Below are 22,616 nucleotides of genomic sequence, written 5' to 3' on the forward strand. Positions count from 1 at the left end.
AGCTTTGGCAGAATCGGATACTGTGTGGTGTGGTCAGTTCTGCCTCAGCCCAGGAGGAGTTTTGTCTTGGAGAACCTGTAGCCTGGAAAATACGTTGACTCAAATCTATTCAGTGATGATACATTTCTTCATGTGAACCCCTTAGAAAAAGGAAGAATGCACTTGGGTGGAGTCTTACTTTTAGTAACAAAGTTCCTGCCTTAGAGGTTATTCTGCTGTACTTTTCCAGGCTCCCTTTTCGCGAAGCTTTCACACTTTTTTTCCTGTTTCTTCCATTGTATCATTGGAAGATGAATGACTGAGGATCTGAAGCTTCACAACCAAGTGCTGCTTTGTGTGTTCTCCTTACGCTTAGTTAAAATTAATTCAGTTGTTTTCCAGTAAACTATAAAACTTGTGTTTTTATTTGGTTTATGGAGGGAAACAGTGAGCGTGTTGAAGTGTCAGCCTCCCTGAACTGGTGCATCTGACCAGTGATGGACCTGCAGTAAGCTGGTGATAGCACAGTAATTGTACTTCATTTGAATTTGACTTCAAGAAGAATTAAAAAAATTTAGAAATAGCTTTCTGTAGCAATGTTGATTGTGGAGATGTCTTACAACACTGGTAAAGGGTTGCTTTTGAAAAGTATATCTGTGCCATTAAGTATGGCACTCTAAATGAGGAAGCAGAAGTCTGGCAGTCTTGTTTCAGTGTCATTGTAGTTGCTTTCCGTTCTTGATGCCTACTGAAAACTCAGGTCCTGCTTCTTTTATTGAATTTCATGCTTAGGAAACATTGGTCCCCAAACTCTGTTAGAGCAGGTGATGATGTTGATTCTCACACTGAGTCTGGTGAGTTACTCTAATCCAGGTAATGGTTATGGGGGACTCCACCAAGACCATGGTTTTTTCAGTCACTCTCATTTCAGGATTTCAAATGTTTTGCAGCCAGTTATTGGAGAAATAAAGCAGCACAGCAAACAGACCTGCAATACCTTTTTGAGGTAAATGTTTTATGTGTATTCTGTAGTTGTGTAAATAGGGCCAGTAAGTGACATACCCAGTTTCATGTGGGAATTTCAGGCTATGGTTTTCTGCTTTTGACACCTCTAGCTGCACATAGATGCTTTCCAGTTTCTGTACCTTTCATACGACCAGTCCTCTTTTTTTTCAGTCTGCCCTGCTTTATTGGGAAAGGTGTTGTGTTGTCTCCAATACCTGGATGCAGTTCTGTTTTCCAGTCCAATAGCTTTTCCTCGCCCTTTTGTTGGGCTACAGCAAAGGCAATCCATTTAAACAAACTCCAGAAACACTGTAATCAATTACTGGAACACCATGATCATTCTGGGACTTCCTCCTACTGGAATACAATTATTTTAGAAAAGTTTAAACCTCTTCCAGACTGGTTGGGATCCAGTGGCATTATTGTACATGCCTTTAAAATCATTAAATCAAAGCATGTACAGTCAGAAGACTAGTCCAAAGTCATAACCTGTCTAACACTGAGGGTCATGATCCTCCATGCCTCAGACCGTGCCACTTTCTCCATATGCTTGCTCTTCCGAGCCATATGGGGTCTGCAGATGGGATTTTTCTTCTCTGCAAAGTAGTTGCTTTCTCAGATGAACAGTTCATAAATTAACCAGAATCTAACAGAGCAACCTTTACACATGGGATTACCGTTGCCTACTGAGGTAATCTGCTAACCCCATTGCTATTCACATTAAAGATCTTGGATAAAGACTAAATGCTACAGTCTTTCTACTTGCCAATATGATCTATATATTGTAAAAGTTAGTGCAACACTAAACCATTTCCATTATATGCTTGAGGCAAAAGTACGTGTTATTTGCCAGGAATATGAAGAGTATTTTGGACACCCTGAACTACATTCGCGTGTTTGAACATTCATAGCCCTTCTTGGCATCATTTCAGCAACTGAACCTTGATAATTGTCTTTTTATACCCAACATACAAGAAATTAAAACTCTAAAAGTAATATGATTTGGCAGAATAAATGGTAACAAATGATAAAACTTGAGTAGCTTGAAAGTAAGAGGTCTTTTTCTGACAATTTGCAATTTTAAGCTGACTACTTTTGAGGAGAGCCTGTGGGGGAGGAGAAAAGTCAGTTAAGTTGTTTCAGTTAGATCATACAGAGTCTTTTTGCTTTTGCACCATAACAGGTGACAAAAAAAACCCCAGCCTAAATAGCAAAAAGGCTGCAGTTGTGGAATAAATGGTCTAACGTAGAGGTGGTGCTTCAGCTGAGAAGGGACTAACCATTTCTCAAGTCACAGGAAGGCTCATGAGAAGTTTTTGAATTTGACCAGCTTTTGAATCTAATCCCGTGTTACTGGATTACCTCCCTTTCAGCTGCGTAATTTAGCAGTGGAACTGCAGAAGTCTTTAAGACTTTCTGCTCCTTCCCAGAGGAGAGGCTGAAAAGACGCTGCTAGTTTAGTCATACCTGTTCCCGTGCTGATAGTAAACAGCTTCTCACTCATGCTTCATGTTCGGGGTGGCTGAATGTACCCATAATAGAGGGAGCACCATACTCGTACAGACCAATGGTCCTGAAAAAGTCTTGAGAGCTTGTACGCTTCTCTTGTAACAAATAACTAATATTGAGGCACTGGACTTCAATTGGGGCAGACATTTCAGCTGCTCATCTGAAGCAGAAGTGTTACAGGAGTAACTAGAAGTTAAAAATGTTCTTAGTTGGTAACGTGATTGATTTTTTTCATGCTGTGTCTTCAGATTTGGACACAGATTTCAGTCCCAAGAATCGAGTAAGCTTAAATTGCCTTTGTGGACATCAGTGTAGAGAAGCATTGAGGTGAGGCTTGGAACTGATCAAATAGCTGCATACATACTAGTTGAGGTATTTCTAGACTGTCTAATGAGAGTGAAAGCAATTGGGGTGTTGCTGGAACCAGAAGGAAAATACAAAAAGTCTTTATCCCCAGAACTTAGTAAAATGTTTCAAAAGAGCAAAGACTGCTGGCAGAAACCTTTCTGTAAGCAGGTTAATGAAGTATTCAAATTGTGCTCACAAAAACTTACAAGAAGGTGAATTGAAAGACAGCAAATATGGAAAGCTAATAGATTTACTTGGAAAAGCTACTGTTGACCAGAAATTGGGGTTACCAGGTGTTAATTTGTCAGCTGTCTCAATTTAGGAGAAATGAGGAGGACCAGATTGTTGCTCACATCTTTTTCTTTGTTCTGGTTGTTTGTTTTTGGTTTTGTTTTTTTTTTTTAAAGAGAGATTCTCTAATGCAAAATTATGAAAATGGGATAAAATGGAAGTGGGATAAAAATGGGCAGTGGGGGTGGGATAAAATGGCATCTATAGCATCCTGTATCATGTGCCAGCGATAGTCTCCCAAATAATACTGATAGCTGTACTGATTGGGCATACAAGGACTTACACGACTCTCTGTGATTTCAGGGTTTTATTAGAAGAGTTGCTGTCAAACTGAAATATTAGTGTAGGAAGTAGGCCTACTTCCCTTGATTGTGATATGTAAGTAATCTTTATGGGGAGGGGTGGGGTGCAGAGAAGGGTGTTCAGGAGCATTTTAAAAGCAACTTAATTTGTTTCAAATTAAAACAGTGTAGTCCCACAAAATGGTTTTGTCTATTTTGTCTGTTATTAATCTATTAACACAGGGGTCGTTCTCGTCGTGAAGGGTGACTGCTCACGCTTGCCCTCTGTTGGCACTCTGCCTCTCCAGGTGGCAACTGCCTGCTGGAGGAAGGCTTTCTTTTACTTCATCTCTGTTCTTGTCGTGCTGTAGTTAGAGATGCCTAACCTTTTACAGCTCTGTTCCTGGATAAAGAGTAAAACTGCACTCTTCCAGTAATACGTATATACAAGTATTGCAAATAGGGTTATGACTCAGCCTTTCCCCAGAGACTTAGCAGTGGAGTGAAGGCAGGGAGGAACAAAACAGAGCCACAGACCAAAAGTGTTTAGAATTTCCCATCCTTAAATCAGGCGTCCTTGTAATTAAACAGAGTTGAGAGATGAATCAACATACAAAAATGCAGAGCTGCTTGTGATTGTTGGAGGTACGGGGGGAATGGCAGGAATAGTGCAGGGACTGCGGTAATCTTTTGGAGACATACCAGGCTCAGCATTAACAGACAGAGACCCAGTGCCAGAGACACTGAGCTTTGTAGGACAGAAGAGATGCCAAAAGCTCTGTTTGGGTTAGAGGATACTGAAGGGAGAGCCTTAGGGGTAATGGATCCTTGCCCAGTGAGCATAACCCCTGTCCTCACTGTAACCTTGATGCTGGAGAGAGACTTTTCGATTTCTGAAATCCTTTAAATATCACACAAGCTTTTGGGGGTTTGAACTTTGCTCACAGTAGAGTGGATTTTGCTAATGCTCTTGGAGAAGGACTAGCATTTATCTCCGTGTTTAGTGTTAGAGAGAGCAGACATACTTAATGGAAGATATAAAAGGCAGGAAACAAATCTGAATGTGTGATAATGTCTGACCTCATTCTGTAGCTCATGTGAGGCTGGACCTAGTCAACTGTTGATCAGATGCAAGCTGGGTGAGAGTTACTGGAGGCTGGAAGATTCTTCTAGGAATCAGTATGCGAAATATATCAAGATATATTAGAGACAAGAACACTTCCATTGATTGCTTCTGTGTCGATGAGGTTTGCCGTGAGGTGGCCCAGTGTGTCTTAAAGTTTTGTTCCCACTTTAGTCATTTGTTGCCTGTGTCATTCAGTTGGAGGTGACGCTGTGTTGGTTTCTGTAAACTGGAATGAAATGGCAAAACTTGTTTCATGTCAGCCACCAAATAACCATCAACTTGGGCTCCTAGATAAAGAGGGTCTGGAACAAATCACCTTTGTGTGATATGCCAAAAAAAGAATTATGTCCTTTTTAATGACCCACTCTCCTGAACTTCGTCCAGCTCCACCCTAAAAAAAAAAAAAAAAGATACCAAGAGATTTAATGCCTTCTGAAGACAGACATATGTCAGCTCAAGACTATTTAATGAACTCTTTTGAAGTCTTCGTTCTTAACCTACCTCATGGCATTGCGTCGGAAAGCAACACCACTGAGTCTGAATACTAGGCAAATATTCCGGAATAATTTAATTCTTAGGAGACATGTCTGGGAGGTAGTACACTTAACCCCAAGGAAGTACTGAATTTAAAGTGTTGTCCAGTGTGAGGGGCCAAGTACCCGTCCAGTCTTGACTGTACTTAGGTGAAAACTCTCCTGCCAGTTTTTCCCTCCTGCTTTCAAGACCATGTGTGCAACCTCCCGTTCCCCAGCCACTTTGGCCTGCCTTTTAGCCAGAATACGTCTATGAAAGACTTTCCTGCTAGAAATCCTTTGGTAGACAGCAAAGGAAGGCTGAGTGGTGGCAAATACTAGCAAGCAGAGCCAGTTTATCTGGCCAGGTACTTTTGCTGCTGTACCAGGCTTTGTCTGAAAATACCAAATCATTGTAAGCAGCGCAGAGGATTGAGGAAATAGATGTCTGACTCCAGTGTTTCCAGGGTATAGCCCTGGAACTACTTTTCAAGAGCAAATAATATATTCAGCTGGAAAGCACGAGTCAGCTGGAAGGGAATCTGGTGTTGAAGGTAAAAGACTGTTCCGTTTTCCACTTTTTTTTTTGTGAAAAACAGTCTTGTGGTTCTAAGCTCTAAAGAGAATAGCATTGAGCTCAGTTGCACATGTTTTCCATCGATGGGTTGCTGAAAAAAATTGACTCTATGTTGGCATGCGCTTCCTTAAAAAGCGAGGATGTTATGAGTGTGTCCAGTTCTATGTATAGCATCATGATGGTTTTTCTAGCAATTTACCTATTCATCAAGTATAAATAGATGGCTGTTCACTTCAGCCGGTGCTTTAGAAATCAGTGAGTAAACTCTCTGTGGAATAAAACCCAGGCAGTTTGCAAACAGCATGAGCTTCCAGCTACTGGCTGAACTGAAGAATCTTAAGTGTGAAATGTACTGCAAAAACATTTTTGCCAGTGAAATGTGTGTTGTCCTGGTGGGAAGAAGGGTACTGAGAAACTGCTTCTTGGCAGTTCAGAGAGTGTAGGTGTCCGGTCCCCACACAGTTTGCCAGAGATGCCTGCAAAGCTCTCCCTGCTGTGAAGTAGATTTTGCTGTTTAGGTACTTGAAAACTCTTAGGTGTTTTATGCTGTAACACCAAATGTTCCACATAACCTGCCACGTGCCTGTATATCAAAATACAGAAAACTAAATCTTGGTGTTTTAAATGTCTATACTGTATACACCAAAGCACTAGAAAGTGTCGCCAGGTTCAGGAAGGTCGAGGCAAGATGCAGAAGGCAAGTTGGAGGCTTGAATGTCAGCATTCATCTGTTGTTATACATTGTCTTACTGCAGGTGTCTGAAAACAATACCTGAAGTTACAGCAAGCAATAGATTAGAATCATATTCTGTGGAAATGTGACTCTGGGTATGTTTCCACTAAAACCAGTTGAATGTTTTGATGTTATAAGAGCTGGTGTCAGTTAAGGAGAAGAATGAATTTGTGGTGAAAGGCTTGGAGTCAGGAGAACGAGGCTTTTTCCTGGCTCTGCAATGCATTTCCCATGTGACTCCGAAAGTCACAAAACCCTTGTGTTGCAGTTTCCTATTCTTAGTGCAGGGATAGTAGCCTTCTTAGAGGCATGGTAACATCTTTACAATTAATTAAGCATTAATACATTTCATCAGGGTCTCTGGTGGAAATTCTGGCGCTGTGACCTGAAAACAGTGGCCAAAGTCAGCACAGCGTTTTAGGTATCCTGAGGAGCTTGCTTATTTTTAGTTGCTTTGAGAAGCACGCTTTTTAAAAAAAAAAAAGAAAAAGGCAAAGCAAAACTGGAGGGGAGTGGTGTCTTTGGGCATGCACACATTCTTCTCAACATTAGTGACCTTGACTGTAAATGATGGTGGCATTTGAGGTGGGTTTGAGGTGCCTACTTTAGCCTCAGCTCCTTTTTCATAAAGAGGTCCTCCTATATAAAGAAGGACCTAAAGATGCTTGTAAACGAGTTTATTTACAATTCAACTATGTTGCTCTCTCTGTGCTAGATCTATTTTCTAGGTGCTTTAAAGGACGTCATTGTACAGTACAGTTGTCACTGAGGATGGGAAATGTCACTCAGAGTAGAAGTTGATACCAATAAAATTACCGTGTTCATGTAGGTTTACTTGAGTGCCATATCCCATTTCTGACCTGTCACTTAATTTGGACCAGTCCTAACCTGTGTAGGTGGGTTACCACCAGCACAAACTCATTACAGCTGTCACGTTGGATTTTCTTGGTGGGGCTATTATCAGAGGGAGGTAAGCTTCTCCTGCAGAAGAGAAGCATGAAGAGAGAATTCCTAGTTGTCTTTTCACCCTTTCTTTTCCTCTTCCCTCATTACTCCCCCTTTCCCTTGCTGTGTGCCTGTCATGCCATGCACTGTTGGGGATAAGAGTAAGATGATTTTAATTTGGGCAGGGGACTACTTTGTCTAGACTAGATACTTGTGGAAGTAGCAGTCTGAATTCTAGGATTCAGCAGGCCTAACATTTCAGCTTTAGGCTCTGTTCCTGTATCCTTATAATCTATTTGACATGAAATACGGGCATAGGAAGCTAGGTTTCTCATCTCCCCAATAAGATTGAACTTGCTATAGCCATACTTACCTATTTAATAAGGAGGGTTGCATTTCTTCAGGGTCTGTAAAGCATTTAAAGGTCGTTGAACTAAAGACCATATAAATGCAGCTGTTGCCAAGATGAATTGACTTGTGCTGCAAGAACAATGAATCCATTTAGGACCTCTAAAACTAAGATTTTTGTTACAAATTTTGAATCACAGAAACTACTGGTATGGGGAGGGGGAAAATGCAGAGGTTCATGAGGGAGGCATGGAGTCTTCTCCCAACTTGATTTCTTAATTTTTTTTGCATCTCTGCTTGCAGATTCTCACAAACACAAAGATAAACACAAAGACCGAGAACACCGGCACAAAGAGCACAAGAAGGACAAGGAAAAAGACCGGGAAAAGTCCAAGCACAGTAATAGGTGAGGAAAAGCCGATCAAGTCCTCATAGGCTAAAACACTGTTGGAAATGCAGTCTTACAAGAATTATTCTGATAATATACGAGGACGGAATTGCTCCATTTTGGTTGTGGTTTGTATGAGTGTAGGTGCTTTAAGCCTGACTTCTGTCACTGCATGCATTGCCATATGGGTAGCTGAAGTAGCCATTATCTTGCAAATGTGAGCCAATACTAATGTCTAAAAGATTATTGTAGCTTAGTGTTATTAAAGGCATTGAAAACTAGTTTAACTCCACCTTCATGAAGATTGATCAATTTTGTTCATAACCTTTTCTGTGTGTGGTTCCAATTGTTTGTCAGAAATGTGGAGGTCTCTCTGAGTGTTGGTATAAATCCCACTGTTTTAGCATAGATGAATCTGATGTGACTATTCAGCCTCCTAGTAATTAGAAGTGTCTGGAAAGGTGGTCCCCCAGAATGATTGTGATGTCCTTGGCCTGCTACCACAAAGGCTGAGTATCTCAACTCTGTGAGGCAGTGTTGTGAATTTCTGCTGGGTTAGATGATGAATTTGAAAGGACTGCATGCTGGTTTGTCTGATGTGATTGATACACTACAGTGCCACTCTGTGGGGACAGTGTTTCATGCCAGTCACCTGCCATGTCATCCACACTGAATATAAACACTTATTTACTCCGTGATGACCTGTAGCTCTTGTGGTGGTGAATTCCATGGTCCAACTGATACCCTAGCCTAGGCTGTGAACTGCAAGAACAAAGATGTGCAGGTCTGTCTGTGGTGTTTTGGTATGATGGAGCACAGGGCAGGTATGTCACACACAGGATCGTACGCAGAAAAGCTTTCCTATGTGTAACTCCTGACACGCAAGTGCCACGGAGCCTACACTGACAATGAAACTTGCGAAAAACAGTCCCTGGAGGGTAAGTTTGTGTTGTGACACTTGCTGACTGGCAGATAGTGTTTATGCTATGGCCAAGCAAGTGTTACTAACTAATTGCTGTGCAACTGTGATAACACAATCTAAAAACAATTAAAAAAAAGCTTGTGCTAACAGTTGTTTCTATTCAAAAGAAGTGTGGAAAGAAGGAGAGAGTCTGTGCTGAGCAGAGGGTTTGTTTTATTGGGGTCGCACTTTATTTGAGTTTTCTGTGACCTTTTGAGAAGTTACACAACCTTGCTGTTCCATAACATGCTTTTTTTTTTTTAAGTAAATGGTTGTTGGGGGACGGGGGGGCGGGGAGTCTAGGCCAAATAACTTGCAGCATTTACTGGCTTCCACAGCAACGATGAAATACTTTGGTCACATTGTTTGCACTCGTTGCTCACATATCTATATTGCCTTGGTGTCTGATTTTCATTTTTCTCGTTTTTCAAACAAGCATCCCAAAATTGACTGTCTCACATTTCCAGATGTTCTTTGCTTCACTTGAAAAAGTGTTCTGCAATCTTAGCAAAGTACATCCTTTTGTAAGGAGTAATGTAAGCACTATCTTTAAATTTATTAATGATTTGACCTTATTTGCTAGAGGCTGGAAATGGTCAGCATATTTTTAACTGGAAGGACTAATTATGGCTTATAACTTGAAGCTGCATGCTACTGATTGTGTAAACAATAAATACCAAAACAGTGGGAAGGAGATAAGAACGGCTGATGTGTTTTGTGAGGTGTAGCTCATGAGATGATATGTAATCATGCTTTATCTTGTAGTAATTCATTCCTTCCTACAGTGTTTTCTTGAAATCCCTGTGAGAAAGGCATCATGTTCTTCTAGGCAACTGTGCTTTGTCACTTTTCATTTATCTATTAAGTGTTCATTTGTCCTGTGAGCACAATATACTGCCTCTGAGTCCTGTTACAGGGTATACCTGTGTGGATGGTGTGACTGAGTGCATGCCTACGGAGGGGTTTTGTTTAACGTGTGTTTTGGGGAGAGATTATTAAATATTGCTTTGCCCCTCCGGCCCCTACACAAGGTGGGACTTCACTTCCCTAGGCTGAGTGCACAGCTTGCAAAAGTTTCCTATAGTGTGTTTTCTCCCTGTCAGAACTGCCACCTTAAAAATGAGTGTATTATAGTGCTGAATCGTGAGATCTGGTCTTGAAGGTGGTACTCGGGTAACATAATGTAGAGTGTGGTGCTCTGGTTGTATTGTTCCTTTAGGAGTCCTCTAAAATCTTCACTGCCCCCTTCCTGCTCAGTCACGCACAGGATACACGGCTGCTTGCTGTCTAAAGCCAGCTGACTTCTAAGACAAACTTTTTAGAAATAACTGACCTCATAACTGAAATTTAAGCATTTCTTCCCCAAATCCTTTGATTCATCTGACGTCCGTGTAATTCCATAAATGTGAGCTGTGTCTGTCAGGATCAGGTTTTAGGTAACTGTTGTCTGGTGGAGGCGATGGCACAGCAGCTCACAACATGGGGATGAAGGAAGATCTGTGGTGAGCAGGGAGTTGCTTAGAGGGGAGCTGCTGGAAGGACCTGAATGGAGCACGTGCTTGTGGCCAGGTAACTGCCAAGTGTTCACAAGAAAGGTGTGAATCCCAGGATAGCAGAGGCCAGACTGGTGAGTTATGGACAGGACGGGGGAGGACTGAAGCAAGCCAAGTTTCAGTTCAGGCTCCATTACTACGGTCACTGTACCGAAACACTTTCCTGGACAGAGCCAAGATGAACAGAAAAGTCTGAATTTTAAAACGGCCTGTGTGACTGTCCATCACTATTATACTGCTAACCAGATGGGTTACACTAGGGAGGGGAAGGGGGCATTTGATCACTTTGTCATTTTTAGTAGCTTTTAATTTTGCCAACAGTGGGAGGGGAGGAAATTGCTTTGTGAGGAAATACTGCAGAATCGCCCTCTTTCAAAAGTGCTCTTAGCTATGATATAACAAGACACAAAGCAAAATTGTTACTGGGAGAAGGGGAGCGAGGACTCTGCCTACACTTCATTAGTTTTGGAAATCATGGCGTAGGCCTTTGATGGCATCTGAAGGGCTGGTTCTACGTCCAGTTTATTATGATACTTGGTTGTCATGGCCATCAGTGCTGAAAAAGATTCCACATGCAGATGTATATATGCAAATGGAAGAAGTGCACCATCAGCTTTGCTTACTAAACAGGGCTACTATTTTTTCAACCCATCTACTGCTTAGGCAAAGGGTTTTCTTGACACTGAGCTGGTAAATGTCTATCTTCCCTGGTGTCAGCCAGTTGTGCCTGCAAGCTAACTGAAAGGTGTTGCATGTTTAGATTTTTAGCAAATGGGTTCAAAGTCCATGGAAATTCTTTGCTTGGAAGATTTTTCAGACAGCTTAGAAAATTGCATTTCCAGGTTTTTCAAGTGTGCAGCTAGAAGAGTTTTCCTCGGTGACACAGTTGTATCAGTTTTGGCAGCAAAATCAGATACTGATGGATCTGTTGTCATGATCTCTCCATAATATGAGTTTCTTTTGAAAAGCAGTTACTTTCTCTGCTCAAATGGCAACTTCACCTTGAAGGGGCACCTTAAGTGTGTTTTTTTTTTTTTCTTGGATAATATCTGCTAGGTGGCATACTACTGACGGCAGCTGGTCATCAGCAAGTTTGCAGCGCTTGTCTTTCTGTAAAAGAAAACTCTTTAAGTTCAACAGCTCTTTTCAGACCTTTGCAGCGAGATAAGCGGTGAACCTCTATGTGCTACAAGGGAATTTCATGGTTGCTTCCCATCTTCACTTGTTGTAAAGACTGCTGGGTCGAAGGTCTTGTTTTTATAAACAAACGTGATGAAGTGCCCCTTCCAAAACCCAGCCCCGCAGCAGTGCCACCATGTTGCTGTCCCTCCGCTGTGACCATGCAGCGCCTCCCGTCTGCAGCAAAAACAGCAGCTGAACCCAATTGCTGAGGACTGCAGCAGAATTCTGAGAGCCTCTGCCCCACTGAGGATTTTTGAAGGAAAAAAAACCCTGCCTGTTTGTACTGAAGTTTCTTCTTTGACAAAGAAAAACAAGTGGAAAATATACATTACTCCATTAGAAATTAAACAAAAAATTTCCAAAGTAACAAGAATATGGGATTTTCCAATGGCTTTTACCTGTATGGGGAATTTTTAAAGCACTTGATAACAGCCTGTCACCTGTTGCTAAAATCAAAAATGAATCCTTTAAAAAAGTTTGTCTTAGATTAATAGAACTGCCTGTAAATCTTCAGAAAATCCAATATGTGTGTCAGAAAAGCTGCCACGTTATTGCAAAAGATGTGCTGGATCTTTGATAATTCTCAAAGAGGTTGAAGGGTGCTTGAGCAGAAATCCAAGCCATTGTTGTTGGTGAAACTTGGGTTTGTGCCTCTTTATACAGAGTGTGTGAAGAGTCCCCTAATCACATTCTGAGAAGTACCGTAGTGCATCGGACATTGTACACAGTTAAGAGCATTGTCTGGTTGTGTTTGAAGCAGATCGTTTTTATGTCTGTCTGTAATAGTTTGACAATTTCATTTCCTGCCCTGTACTTTAGAAAGGCTTTTAAAATAAAACCTGCATCAAGAAGGCAGAACAATTCCAATGCAGGAGAATGTTTCCTGTATACAGACTTTGAAGGCTCTAAAGTGCCAAGATAAGTCTCAGAAATACCTAAAATAGATAATTTTGATTTCATATGGCAGAAGTGTGTGGAGTGGTATGTAGGACTACTTAATTTTGCTTCTTGCTTTCTTCCCCTCCCACTCACAAGATGACACTTCTGTATCTTAACCACTCATTTACAGCTGTAGTAAACTGGGAGAGAACATTTGTATGCCTCAGATCTTCCCCATCATCCCTCAAGGAAAGAAAATGCAAAGCCCACTTAAGAAAAATCAGTATCAAAGAATAAATCCACATTTCTATCAAGCAAAGTGTTTTCTTTTGCTCCTTTTCTCAGCCCTGTACTTCCCAATCCCCAAAAGAAATTCTAACACACACCCGTTAAATATAAATGTCAGTGGTTAAAAAAATAAAATGAAACAAATTTGATGTGGTAATAGGGGAAGACGAGCGTTTTAAGCAAGTAGGCCATGTAAAATAACGAAATAATGGGTCCTTCGAAGCCAAGACTTGTTAGAGATTGGTTTAGAAGTGTTCACAGTAACAGGTGTCTTTTCTGCGAGGTGTCTTGGGCTTTGTGCATGGAGTGTGGGCCGCCAGTAGACTGAAGAGTGCAGAAATGGCAGTGACAGGGAATGGGAGTAAAGAGGCTGCTCTTGCAGCACTGATCCGTGTTGCCAATGTGACAAGCATCTGAGTCGCAGGAAGAAAAATCTTCTGTCAGATTGCATATTTCCTCCATTTACTAAATCTCTTGTGATCACAGCTTGAGATGAACAGAAGTGTGGAACACATAAGGGATTTATAGACCTGATCTTCACTGGCACCTTCTAAGTTTTATGGTTTTGCTAGGAAAAACACAGATTCCAGGCGTTTGGTAGTTGCGAATGAAGATAAACTTCGGTTCAGACTTCTTGCACACCTCCTCTGATTTATTATGTGATCCTGAACTGCTAAGAATTGTGTGTGTTGGGGTAGGAAGAGGCAGGGGTATCTGACGTAGGGGAAAAGGCAATTTTAAGAGAAGGTTTCAGAATCCACTGTTTCCCTAGCATGGGTGGTTTCGTTTTTATTCCCTGTCTGAGCGCACAGCTCACCTTGATCACCTCTCTAATGGGACGCTGCCTTCTAGTAGTAAAAATTTCTACTTTTCATTTAGTGGTATACCCAATTGTCACACATCTATAGAAAGTGCATGCTAAGCCTGATACTCATCTCAATGTGCAAATATTTTTCTACTTTCTGGTATTTTTATCAGCTGTTGATTAGTCCAGCTCTCTATCTTGTTGTTCTCTCTGAAAGCTTGATCTGTTATCTGTGAAAAGACTCCTTTCAACTCTGGGGAAAAGTGCTTTCAGGTTTTTTTTTTTTAATTGCATTGCTGAAATCCCAGCAGAAACATTGGGGCTCACGTGTTCATTCCCTGTAATACCATATGATAACCCTCTAACAGTGAGCATAAAATACTTCTGTTTCTGAAATGCTCCCTGCACAGTCAGCCGTTCCTTGGTATGCGTTAGTCTGAATATGATCACAGTTTTCCATTAATACTGTATTACGTCAAACAAGACATGGGCTGTGTAACCTATGCTCTGTCCCTATTGTGTTTTTAGATTTCAGTAAAGTCACAGCTCCCTGTTATTTTATGCTTCAGTCGCATTGTAGCAGCTTCCAAGTAGGCAGGCAAAGCTCCGCTTGCAGCAAAGCTCTGGTGCTTGCTAGTAGCAGATTTCCAGTCACGAGCTAATTACAGCTGAGAAAATGAGAGGAAATAAGAGACACTTTAGATAAAGCATCCTTCCCAGCTTGTGATTTTGAAGCTGGAATGGAAAGGGCCTGGGAAGGGATTATTAACGTACATAAATGGCACCTGAAGAATGCGGTGTTAAATTACTGCAAAGCTGTTGTAGTCTGAAGAAGGAAGCTGTGATCTGCACATCTGCCATTCCTTGGAAACACTTTCCACTTGTGACTTTCCCGTGTGATCGTAGCCTGAGCAGCTGCTGCCAGGTGCCTGTTCTCCCTTCCTCTCCCTCTCTTCCCTCCTGTCCTCCTGCAGGCATCCTCACTGGGAAATACAGCCATGCTTTCCAGGGAAATGGTCGCTTCTGTTGCGTTTACTGCTTTGTGTGCTTCAGCCTGAGCTCTCCAAGGCCTTCAGATGTCCTTGTTTACACTAACTCTAAATGAAAGACAGTAAGCAAGGTAGCAGAAGGACTGTAGTACTTTGGGAGATGCATTTCTACTCGTATGGCCTTTGTCTGAACTAAGCCAGTACCATGATATGTCTCTAGGTGATGTAATCTCTGGTTCTGCCTGTATGAGTACAGTGTCCCACTGTACGTTGTTGCCTTTAAAAAAAAAAGTGCAGGTTATGAGCACTAAGCACCTTCAAAGGTGTAAAACTCCAACTGCCACTGCAGTGGTTCAACTGTAGTGGTCTGAGTGAAAAGGAAGATCTTTCGCCAGCAAAGCTGGGTATTTCTAAAACAGATCGTGAACAATTGTTCTACAATCCAGTTGTCGCTGATTTGCACTGAAGTTTCCCCTCTATCGTTATTGGGGCTTTGCCGCTCTATTTCGTTGGCGTCAAGCTGGCTTGTTGGCAGAGGGGCATGTGCAGCAAAGGTAATGAAGGATCTACAGTGCTCTGAGACATGAATTCAGGATAACATTATCTGGGTGCATGTGGTCTTGAGACCTTTTTTTTTTGTGTGTGTGTTTGGTTTCTTTAAAGAAAAGTGATCTCTTCCCCCCCCCCCCCCCCCCCCCCCCCCCAGTTTTGAATGGGCCAGGAAGACAGACTTCTGATCTTTAAATTGTTCCCAGTCCCTCCTAATAATAGCTTTGGGGTTGTCTGGAAATAGCTTTTCTGATAGAAGGCTGAAACCTCTTCTTCAGGGTATGGATGGCATCCTGTTGCCTTCTCTTTTCTTTTGAGATTAGTGTGGTGGTTAAATTGTCTTCCCCTGGAGGCTTGCATAAGTATCTTACCCAAGTGAAAGACCAAAGCTGCTCAGCTTGCTGACTAAAGTTGATGTCTGTGTAACTTGCTTTGCTTCTGGAGAAAAAAGTTACCTTTCTCGGGATTGTTGCTTGTGGCCTTTGTTATCAGCACATTTCCAAATGAGCTTTTCTGAGAGATGCAGATTTCAGGCCCTCCTAGGGAAGAGCAGCACATGCGTTCATCATTGCACATGTCAGAAAACTTCAGACTGAGTTGTTGAAGTCAGGGCTGTGGTCCACTGTCTAGAAACACGCAGGGCTGACACACTATCTACGTAGAAATGAGGGAAAGCAATTTATGTTCTTTTTTATATTGGAGTAAGTAGCACATGAAAACAGATTTTTATCTGGGGAATTTCTTCCAGTCACATACCAGGAGCAGCAGCGAGCAGGACCTCAGGGTCTAGCCATCAATACTGTTGTTTTGAAAATGAAGCTGCTGAGTGAAACTGGAGACAGTTTCCTTGGGTTATCTGAGCCCATATTGCTTTGGTGAGAAATCTTTCTGCTTGCTGCAGAGCAAAGGGGAAGGGGAGTCTTGTGATACAAAAATAAAACCCAACAACTAAGAATGAGTCAGGAATCCAGACTTCTTGATTCTGATGCTGGTGCTGAAAAATCTTAGCTTTAGATTAGATTGCGTAACAGCTTTTCAATGGTGGCCACTTACTCTCTTTCGAGGGGGATGTCACTTGAGCTTCTGCTTAAACAAGCCTAAGTTTTTAGCACTTTTTTTTATTCCAGCCATAGTCTGTAAGCATTCAATACACACAAAAATTGTCACTGTTTCTTTAGACCAATGGGATTTTATTTTTTTTTTAGTATTAGCTTTGCAGATATAGATTGTCATCTATTAATTTGCTTTTAGTCGTGTTTTGTGTACATCCTAGGGCTCTACCAGTCACACATTGAAAGCTAGTGGTCTTGGCTGCTAGGGAAGAAGGAGTATAGTGCTTCTGAAAACTTAAATGTCTTTTTTTTCTCTTTGCTATTCCAAACTCCCAAGCAACAGACACTGTCATTAACTTTACCTTAGAGAACTAACTCCATCGATTGCAGTGTGTACCATGCTTTGAAGATGCAAATTGTTCTCTGAGTAAAGCATGTTATTTCAGGTAGGATTTAAATACCAAATAATAAGAAGAAAGTCAGAAAATAGACAAAAGCAGACTTGTAGAGAACAAAATCGGTCTAAGCCTTGTGTGTTTGTTATGGTTTTTCCTATATAATGATATATGTTTCTAATTGTAAAACTTAAATCTTTGGCAAATGAGGTACCTAGCATACAGAAAACAGTAAAAGATATAAAGTCAGAATTTCCAGACCTTCCTGAGTTTAAAAATGGTCAATAACTTGTGTGGGGTCTGTGCTTTCAGACAGTCAATGAATCTAGTTGGAGCAAAGGAAAACGAAATAGGTGTCTGCACTCAGAGATGCTGATGAACAAACAGGGTACAGAAACTGGGATGTCAAATCTGAGCAAGAGTAGCAGGAACCTCGTGGATTTCCGAGATCCAGCGTCGGGATGTACTGTATGTGTACTTGCATGCCCAGATCACACAGTGTACATAACATGATCTGCTGGGTAAGAATAGTCTGCAGTTGTTGAATCTTCACTCACAGGCGACATGTGGCGCTGTGCATCTATCTGCAAGAATTTCTAGAGTGCCGGTTGCCTTTTAATGTTTAGCTACTCTTTTACAGTTTTGTATGTAGTATAAAGAGGTTGCTAAAGAGTTAAAATGAAACTGGTTTCTCTTCCTGCTGATCTCTTTTAATGCGACACAGTACATGAATATACTGATTTCCTACAGAGATGGATTTTCATGCTTTAGCTGCTTGGGCTTGGAAGGTCAGTGTGTATTTATGAGACCGTGTGTTGCTCTGAGCTTGAATAATTTAGACCTTTTGCAGGTTCAGGTCCATTCGTGCTAGTGTTACGTGAGGCTCAAACTCTCCACATTGGACTTTACTCTGCAATTCTACAGCTGGGTGTGGGTTGGCATATTTGTGACTGTGGCTGCCTTCCACTTAATCACACACAAGCTTTCTGGGAGCTGGTTAATGTGCTGCTTGCTTTCTGCAGCCATCAAACATGCAACTCTTCTGCAGTCTGTTTTTTATGATAGAAAGATGACTTGATGCATATATAGTTTTTAAAAATCACATTCTTACCTGGCATTCCAGGCTTGCTGTTTTTCAGGGCTATGTTCGCCCAGATCAGTTTGAGCTTGCACTTGAGTGTTGAAATAACTGAAATAGGAAGCTGCCTATTTCTAATAAAGCTTTGCGTTGCATTGCATAGTCCCAGGGAGAAACAGTGTGAGTCCCAAGGGCAGTCAGTAATGATGGGAGTCAAGCATTGGGAAAGGAGGGGTGTGAACTGCCAGTGTGAGGAGGGTAGCTTGCTTGGTGCCTAACAGTGCCTAGTAGAAGAGAGCCCGATTTTCACCATGGTATGCTTAAGCCTAGGGTGACCTCAAGGACTCCACACAACACTAGAAATATGTATTGAAGGCCTGTCGAATTGACGGGCTTGCTGTTTGGCTTCCACAACAGTGCTGCTAACCTTCATGGCCAGTTCTTGTGGTTTCTATCATGAGTCTCCTGAGAGCTTTTCTCACTTTCTGGCTCCAAGGGTCAAGTCATTCCATGAGAAAATTCATTTTCATTTGAAAACAGTCATGTGTCTTTCTGGTTGATCAGAAGAACTTGAAAAAGTGATCCAAATTTACTCAAATGTCTCAGAAATCAGAAAGGGGTAGAAATAGAATAAAAAAAGGTTGATTTATTTTCTTCTCTTTGGGTTTTTTTCCCCTCTATTCTGACTAAAGAATTTGGGGTATTTAAAATTCCAATACTGTTGTCTGTAGCAGCAGACCAGATTCTCACTTGGAAACACCTTTGAGTTTCTGTCCTGCAAGGCAGAGTCGGCAGAGCAGAGCTGGGCTGACGATGGTAGTAAGGCACAGTTGATGAAAGAACTCCAACTGAGGACTGCAGCGTTATTCCTGCCTTTTCTGTTTGACTTTGCATAAACACAAGGACATAGCATATCCTGTTTGCTCTGGTTTTCCCATCTGTTTGGGAATAATAGAGATCAGCGGTTTTCTCTAAGTTCCAGAGATGAGAGCTGCTACAATGACAAACTGTTATCTGAGCAAAAGCTGACATGGGCATTGATGGGACTGGCAGCTCTATTCCAGTGACCTTTTACTAGGAAAAAGAGGAAAAGCAGAGACAGTGGGAATTCAACCTAAAGTGTTGACCTTTAAGTGTAGCAGCTGTGGATTTCCTCAGCAATCCAGGCTGACGGGGGTTTTCCTGAAGTGGAGCGCTTGGCGGCTGTGGTTTTTGTGGTATGTTCCCCTCCTGTTCCTCTTCCTCCCGAGGAGAATGGATGACATATGACAGGAGACTGGTGGATCTTCCTGTTAAGGTGATCCCTTATTTTGTAGGGTTTGTAATCATCAAAACCTGTGACTCTTTACTGCTGGAAGTTGTCTGTTTTAGTCAAATCTCCTTGTGTTCCCTCCTGCAAACATATGCTTTTGTCTTGCAGTGAGCACAAAGATTCCTCGGAAAAGAAACACAAAGACAAGGAGAAAACCAAACACAAAGATGGCAGCTCAGAGAAACACAAAGACAAACACAAAGATAAAGACAAGGAGAAGAGAAAGGAAGAGAAGGTAGGTGTCCTGTGAGAGAGACAAGAGGATGCTTCTGGTTTATACTACAGAATGGTACAAACTCAGTGGGTTAGATGTAGCTTATAGTTCCAAGGGTTTTTTTCAACCTGGAGAGAATTATCCCAAAGCTAACCCAGAGTCTTGGTTTGTGGGGTGCCAGAACTTGTGAAGGCTTTATCTGCAGATATTGTGAATGGAAACAGTTCCACACTGCATCTCTGCCCCCTGGCTCCACATTTTTAACCCTGTTACTTTTCACTTGGCTAAGCTTAGATTCAGAGACAAGGGAGGAAAGTCTGTTAGATCACGTTTGTGCAAGAACAAACTCTAAAGTTAAGTCCAATCAATTGGAGGGCCAGAAAATACTGAATTGGCTAAGACTTACAGAAAATGTTGCCTTGTGTGTCATGTCGTTTGCTGAGGGCTACAAGGGATGAAGATGCAGTCACAATGCCCTTTGGTTCCTTCAGCAAGTTAAATATCCTGCCTGTGTTGCATGTTGGAAAACATAAGGTGCCCTGGGCAGTGCTAATCAGCTCCTACTTTTTATGTTTTTCAGATGAAATCGTCTTCTGGTGATATAAAAATAAAGAAGGAAAAGGAAAATGGTTTCTCCAGGTAAGAAACCAGGTGTATGATCTGAAAAAAGAAGCAGTTCAACTTTTCTTAGGTGCTCAGTGTTCGACTCCTCTCACTTGGTCTTGGGGAAAAAAATTGAAATGCCTTTGACTCCTTCAGACGATATATTCCTCTCAATTACAGGAACTGGTAATTGATCTACTTACCTAGTAACTGGAGATGGGAGCTGTTGAATACCTGGTATCTGCCTGCACGTGCTGGGTTTGTCCAACTGTTACATAGTTGAATTCTGCCAAGGACAGATTGGACTATAGAAATACTGGTAGTGGGTCGTAAAATTGGTACTTGAACCCTGCAGGCAGTCCTCTGGAGACAGGGCTGTGTAAAGACAGTCAAGATTGCCTCTGAGTGTCTCTTCTGTAAGTGACTGCAGCCTAAAGCCTTTGCAGAGGAGTGACAAGTAAGGAGGGTGCTTGTGTAAAATCAAAAGTACCTTCAGAAAATGCCTAGATGTCCTACTCTACTAAATTCCTGGCAATAATAGAGCCTCCTGGACTGAGGTGTTGTATCAGTCACCACTAAGTAGTCTTATTAAAAACTTGAAGTGAGCAATTGATAGAAGAGTGCTTTTTCTTAATACTTGACTAAGATCTCTTGTGGCTTGTTGAAATCCAGCCATTTGTTATTTTTAAGGTGGTAAATCTAGTCCGCTGACTTATTGGAGGTCTGTGGTATGGTGGATGCACGTGTTCATATCTGTTAGTCAAGAAAAGCTTTCAATCATGTGTCCAGTTTTACAAAACCACTTAACAACAAAATCCCACCAGTCTCACCATGTTCTGCGGACACAGAGAGGCTGGGAGAAGACACCTGTCTAGTCCATGCCTGTTTGTTGTTCTTTGTGTATTTTGAATGCGCCTTCTTGACATGAGTTCCTCCATTCATTTCATCTTCTTACTGCTATTCTAAAATGCAAGCTAAGTAGTTATGCTTGGCACAGGGAAGAGGCGCCCTCTCCAGGCTCTTTTGGGGATACTCTGGAAATAGCATAGGTGTTTCATGGTGTGGGAGACAGTTAATAACTTGTTCTAGCCTCTACTGTTCAGCAGAATTGCATGCATGTGCTAATCTCACGAGGGACTTTGGGTGTGCTCATATCAAGGTAACTGGGTCCTCTCTAGGTCCAAGAGCATTTTCTTGTGTGTTTGAGGAAAGCCTGGAGGAGCCATGACAATTGTGCCTCCTTCAGGGCTAAAAGCTGGCTAAGAGTGAAGTAATAATTTTCTTTTTTCCTGCTGAAATGTTCTCTTACAAGTTCACCAGAGCAAAATGTACTCACTCACATGGTTTTGGTTTTCTTCCTTAAGACTCAGTATGATGAGCAACGTTACGGTCTTGGAAACAATGCAAGTCAAGGTTCAGCTTGGTCATACAGCTCCTTTCTAAGATAATCACACTTCATTTCCCACTATTAGAAAATGCTGCAAAATATTTCAGTGTTAAAATAGACTAGATAACATTCCTAGCAACTTATGAAACAGTAGTTCTAGATTTCTGCCTGGAAGGGAGAAGAAATTAAATGGGACAAATACCTCTTTTTCCACAGATGTTTAGCAACTGCCTGTGTGCTGCAGGCTTGTGTCTTACTTAATCTTAGGCAATGCCACAGAAATGGCTTCTTATATCAGCATGTATCTGTTTCCCTTAAGTTGCATCTGCCAGCGCTGCAGTGGCTTTACAGCTGTGAAAGAGCAAACCACCTTTTTCTGCTTCATGGACGCATTACCAGCTAAAATAAGACTCTAGAATGTCTCTTGCTGACTGCGATCTACAAAGCAGAATGCTGTTTTTTTTTTTTCTCTCCCACTCCATCCAATTGCAAAATCCGCATGTTGACTTGGAAACTGAGTCAATTTGATACAGCTATTGCTGACTGAATATGAATAGGAAAGCCCAAAACAGCACTGATTCTTTTTCTACCTGAGTGGAGCAGTGCTAAGTGCTTCAAAATGTAATTTTGGACTCTTCTTTATGAAGATAAGTGAAATGCTTCTGTGAAATCTAGAAATAATGACTTTGTTTAAAGTGAGAGTCTCTTGCACTCGTAATTTTTTTTTTCTTATTACTGGTGTCTTGGGACATTATGGCTGAAAACATTGAGCCTAATTTAAGATTTGCGGTCTGTTGAAAGGGACAGAATTGTTTGCCTCCTGCAGTTTGGACAGTGAAAAGAGACCGATCAGCTTAACTTTGCCAAATCTTTGCTTCCTTTTCAGGGAATAGCTTTCAAATCTTTGTTTAGCTGGGAATATTTTTCTCTTATCAGGCGCAATAAGGTTATTGAGTTGAAGGTAATGTCCTCTATTTGCACACATGCATGTACTTCGGTTTTGTTTTAAGTATATTTGAAAGTGCTGGAAGCTGCAGTTGTTTTTACTCAAAACCTCAAAGAAACAACAGTTAAATCTAAGCAGTTGAAATTGATCTTGATGTTGCTTGAGAAATGGCAAATACATAGATGCTGAAAGGCTCTCCTTATGCTGTCTGTGGATATTCACAGAATGACACACCTCAGGTCTTTGGGGTTGTAAGAAAACAACACATTCCAGGACTGGAGGGCATGCCCATTTTGCAGATGATAATTTCTTAAAACTGAGTTGTTGCTGGTTTCCAAGAAGCTTCCTCTTTGAAGTTAGAACCACCTTTCTTTGCTTCTT

The 22,616-nt window shown here is 41.5% G+C and overlaps 1 protein-coding gene across 1 annotated transcript in view; it reads left to right on the forward strand.

Moving 5' to 3' along the window:
* Positions 1-22,616, forward strand: part of TOP1 (DNA topoisomerase I) — a 68,424-nt gene that overhangs the window by 22,486 nt on the left and 23,322 nt on the right. The window contains exons 3-5 of the mRNA XM_075109242.1: positions 7,958-8,060; positions 19,194-19,320; positions 19,880-19,938. Coding sequence (XP_074965343.1) covers positions 7,958-8,060; positions 19,194-19,320; positions 19,880-19,938 — 289 coding nt within the window. The remainder of the gene's footprint in view (positions 1-7,957; positions 8,061-19,193; positions 19,321-19,879; positions 19,939-22,616) is intronic.

Source organism: Phalacrocorax aristotelis, chromosome 13 (genome assembly GCF_949628215.1).
Source record: "Phalacrocorax aristotelis chromosome 13, bGulAri2.1, whole genome shotgun sequence".
Classification (NCBI taxonomy): Eukaryota; Metazoa; Chordata; class Aves; order Suliformes; family Phalacrocoracidae; genus Phalacrocorax; species Phalacrocorax aristotelis.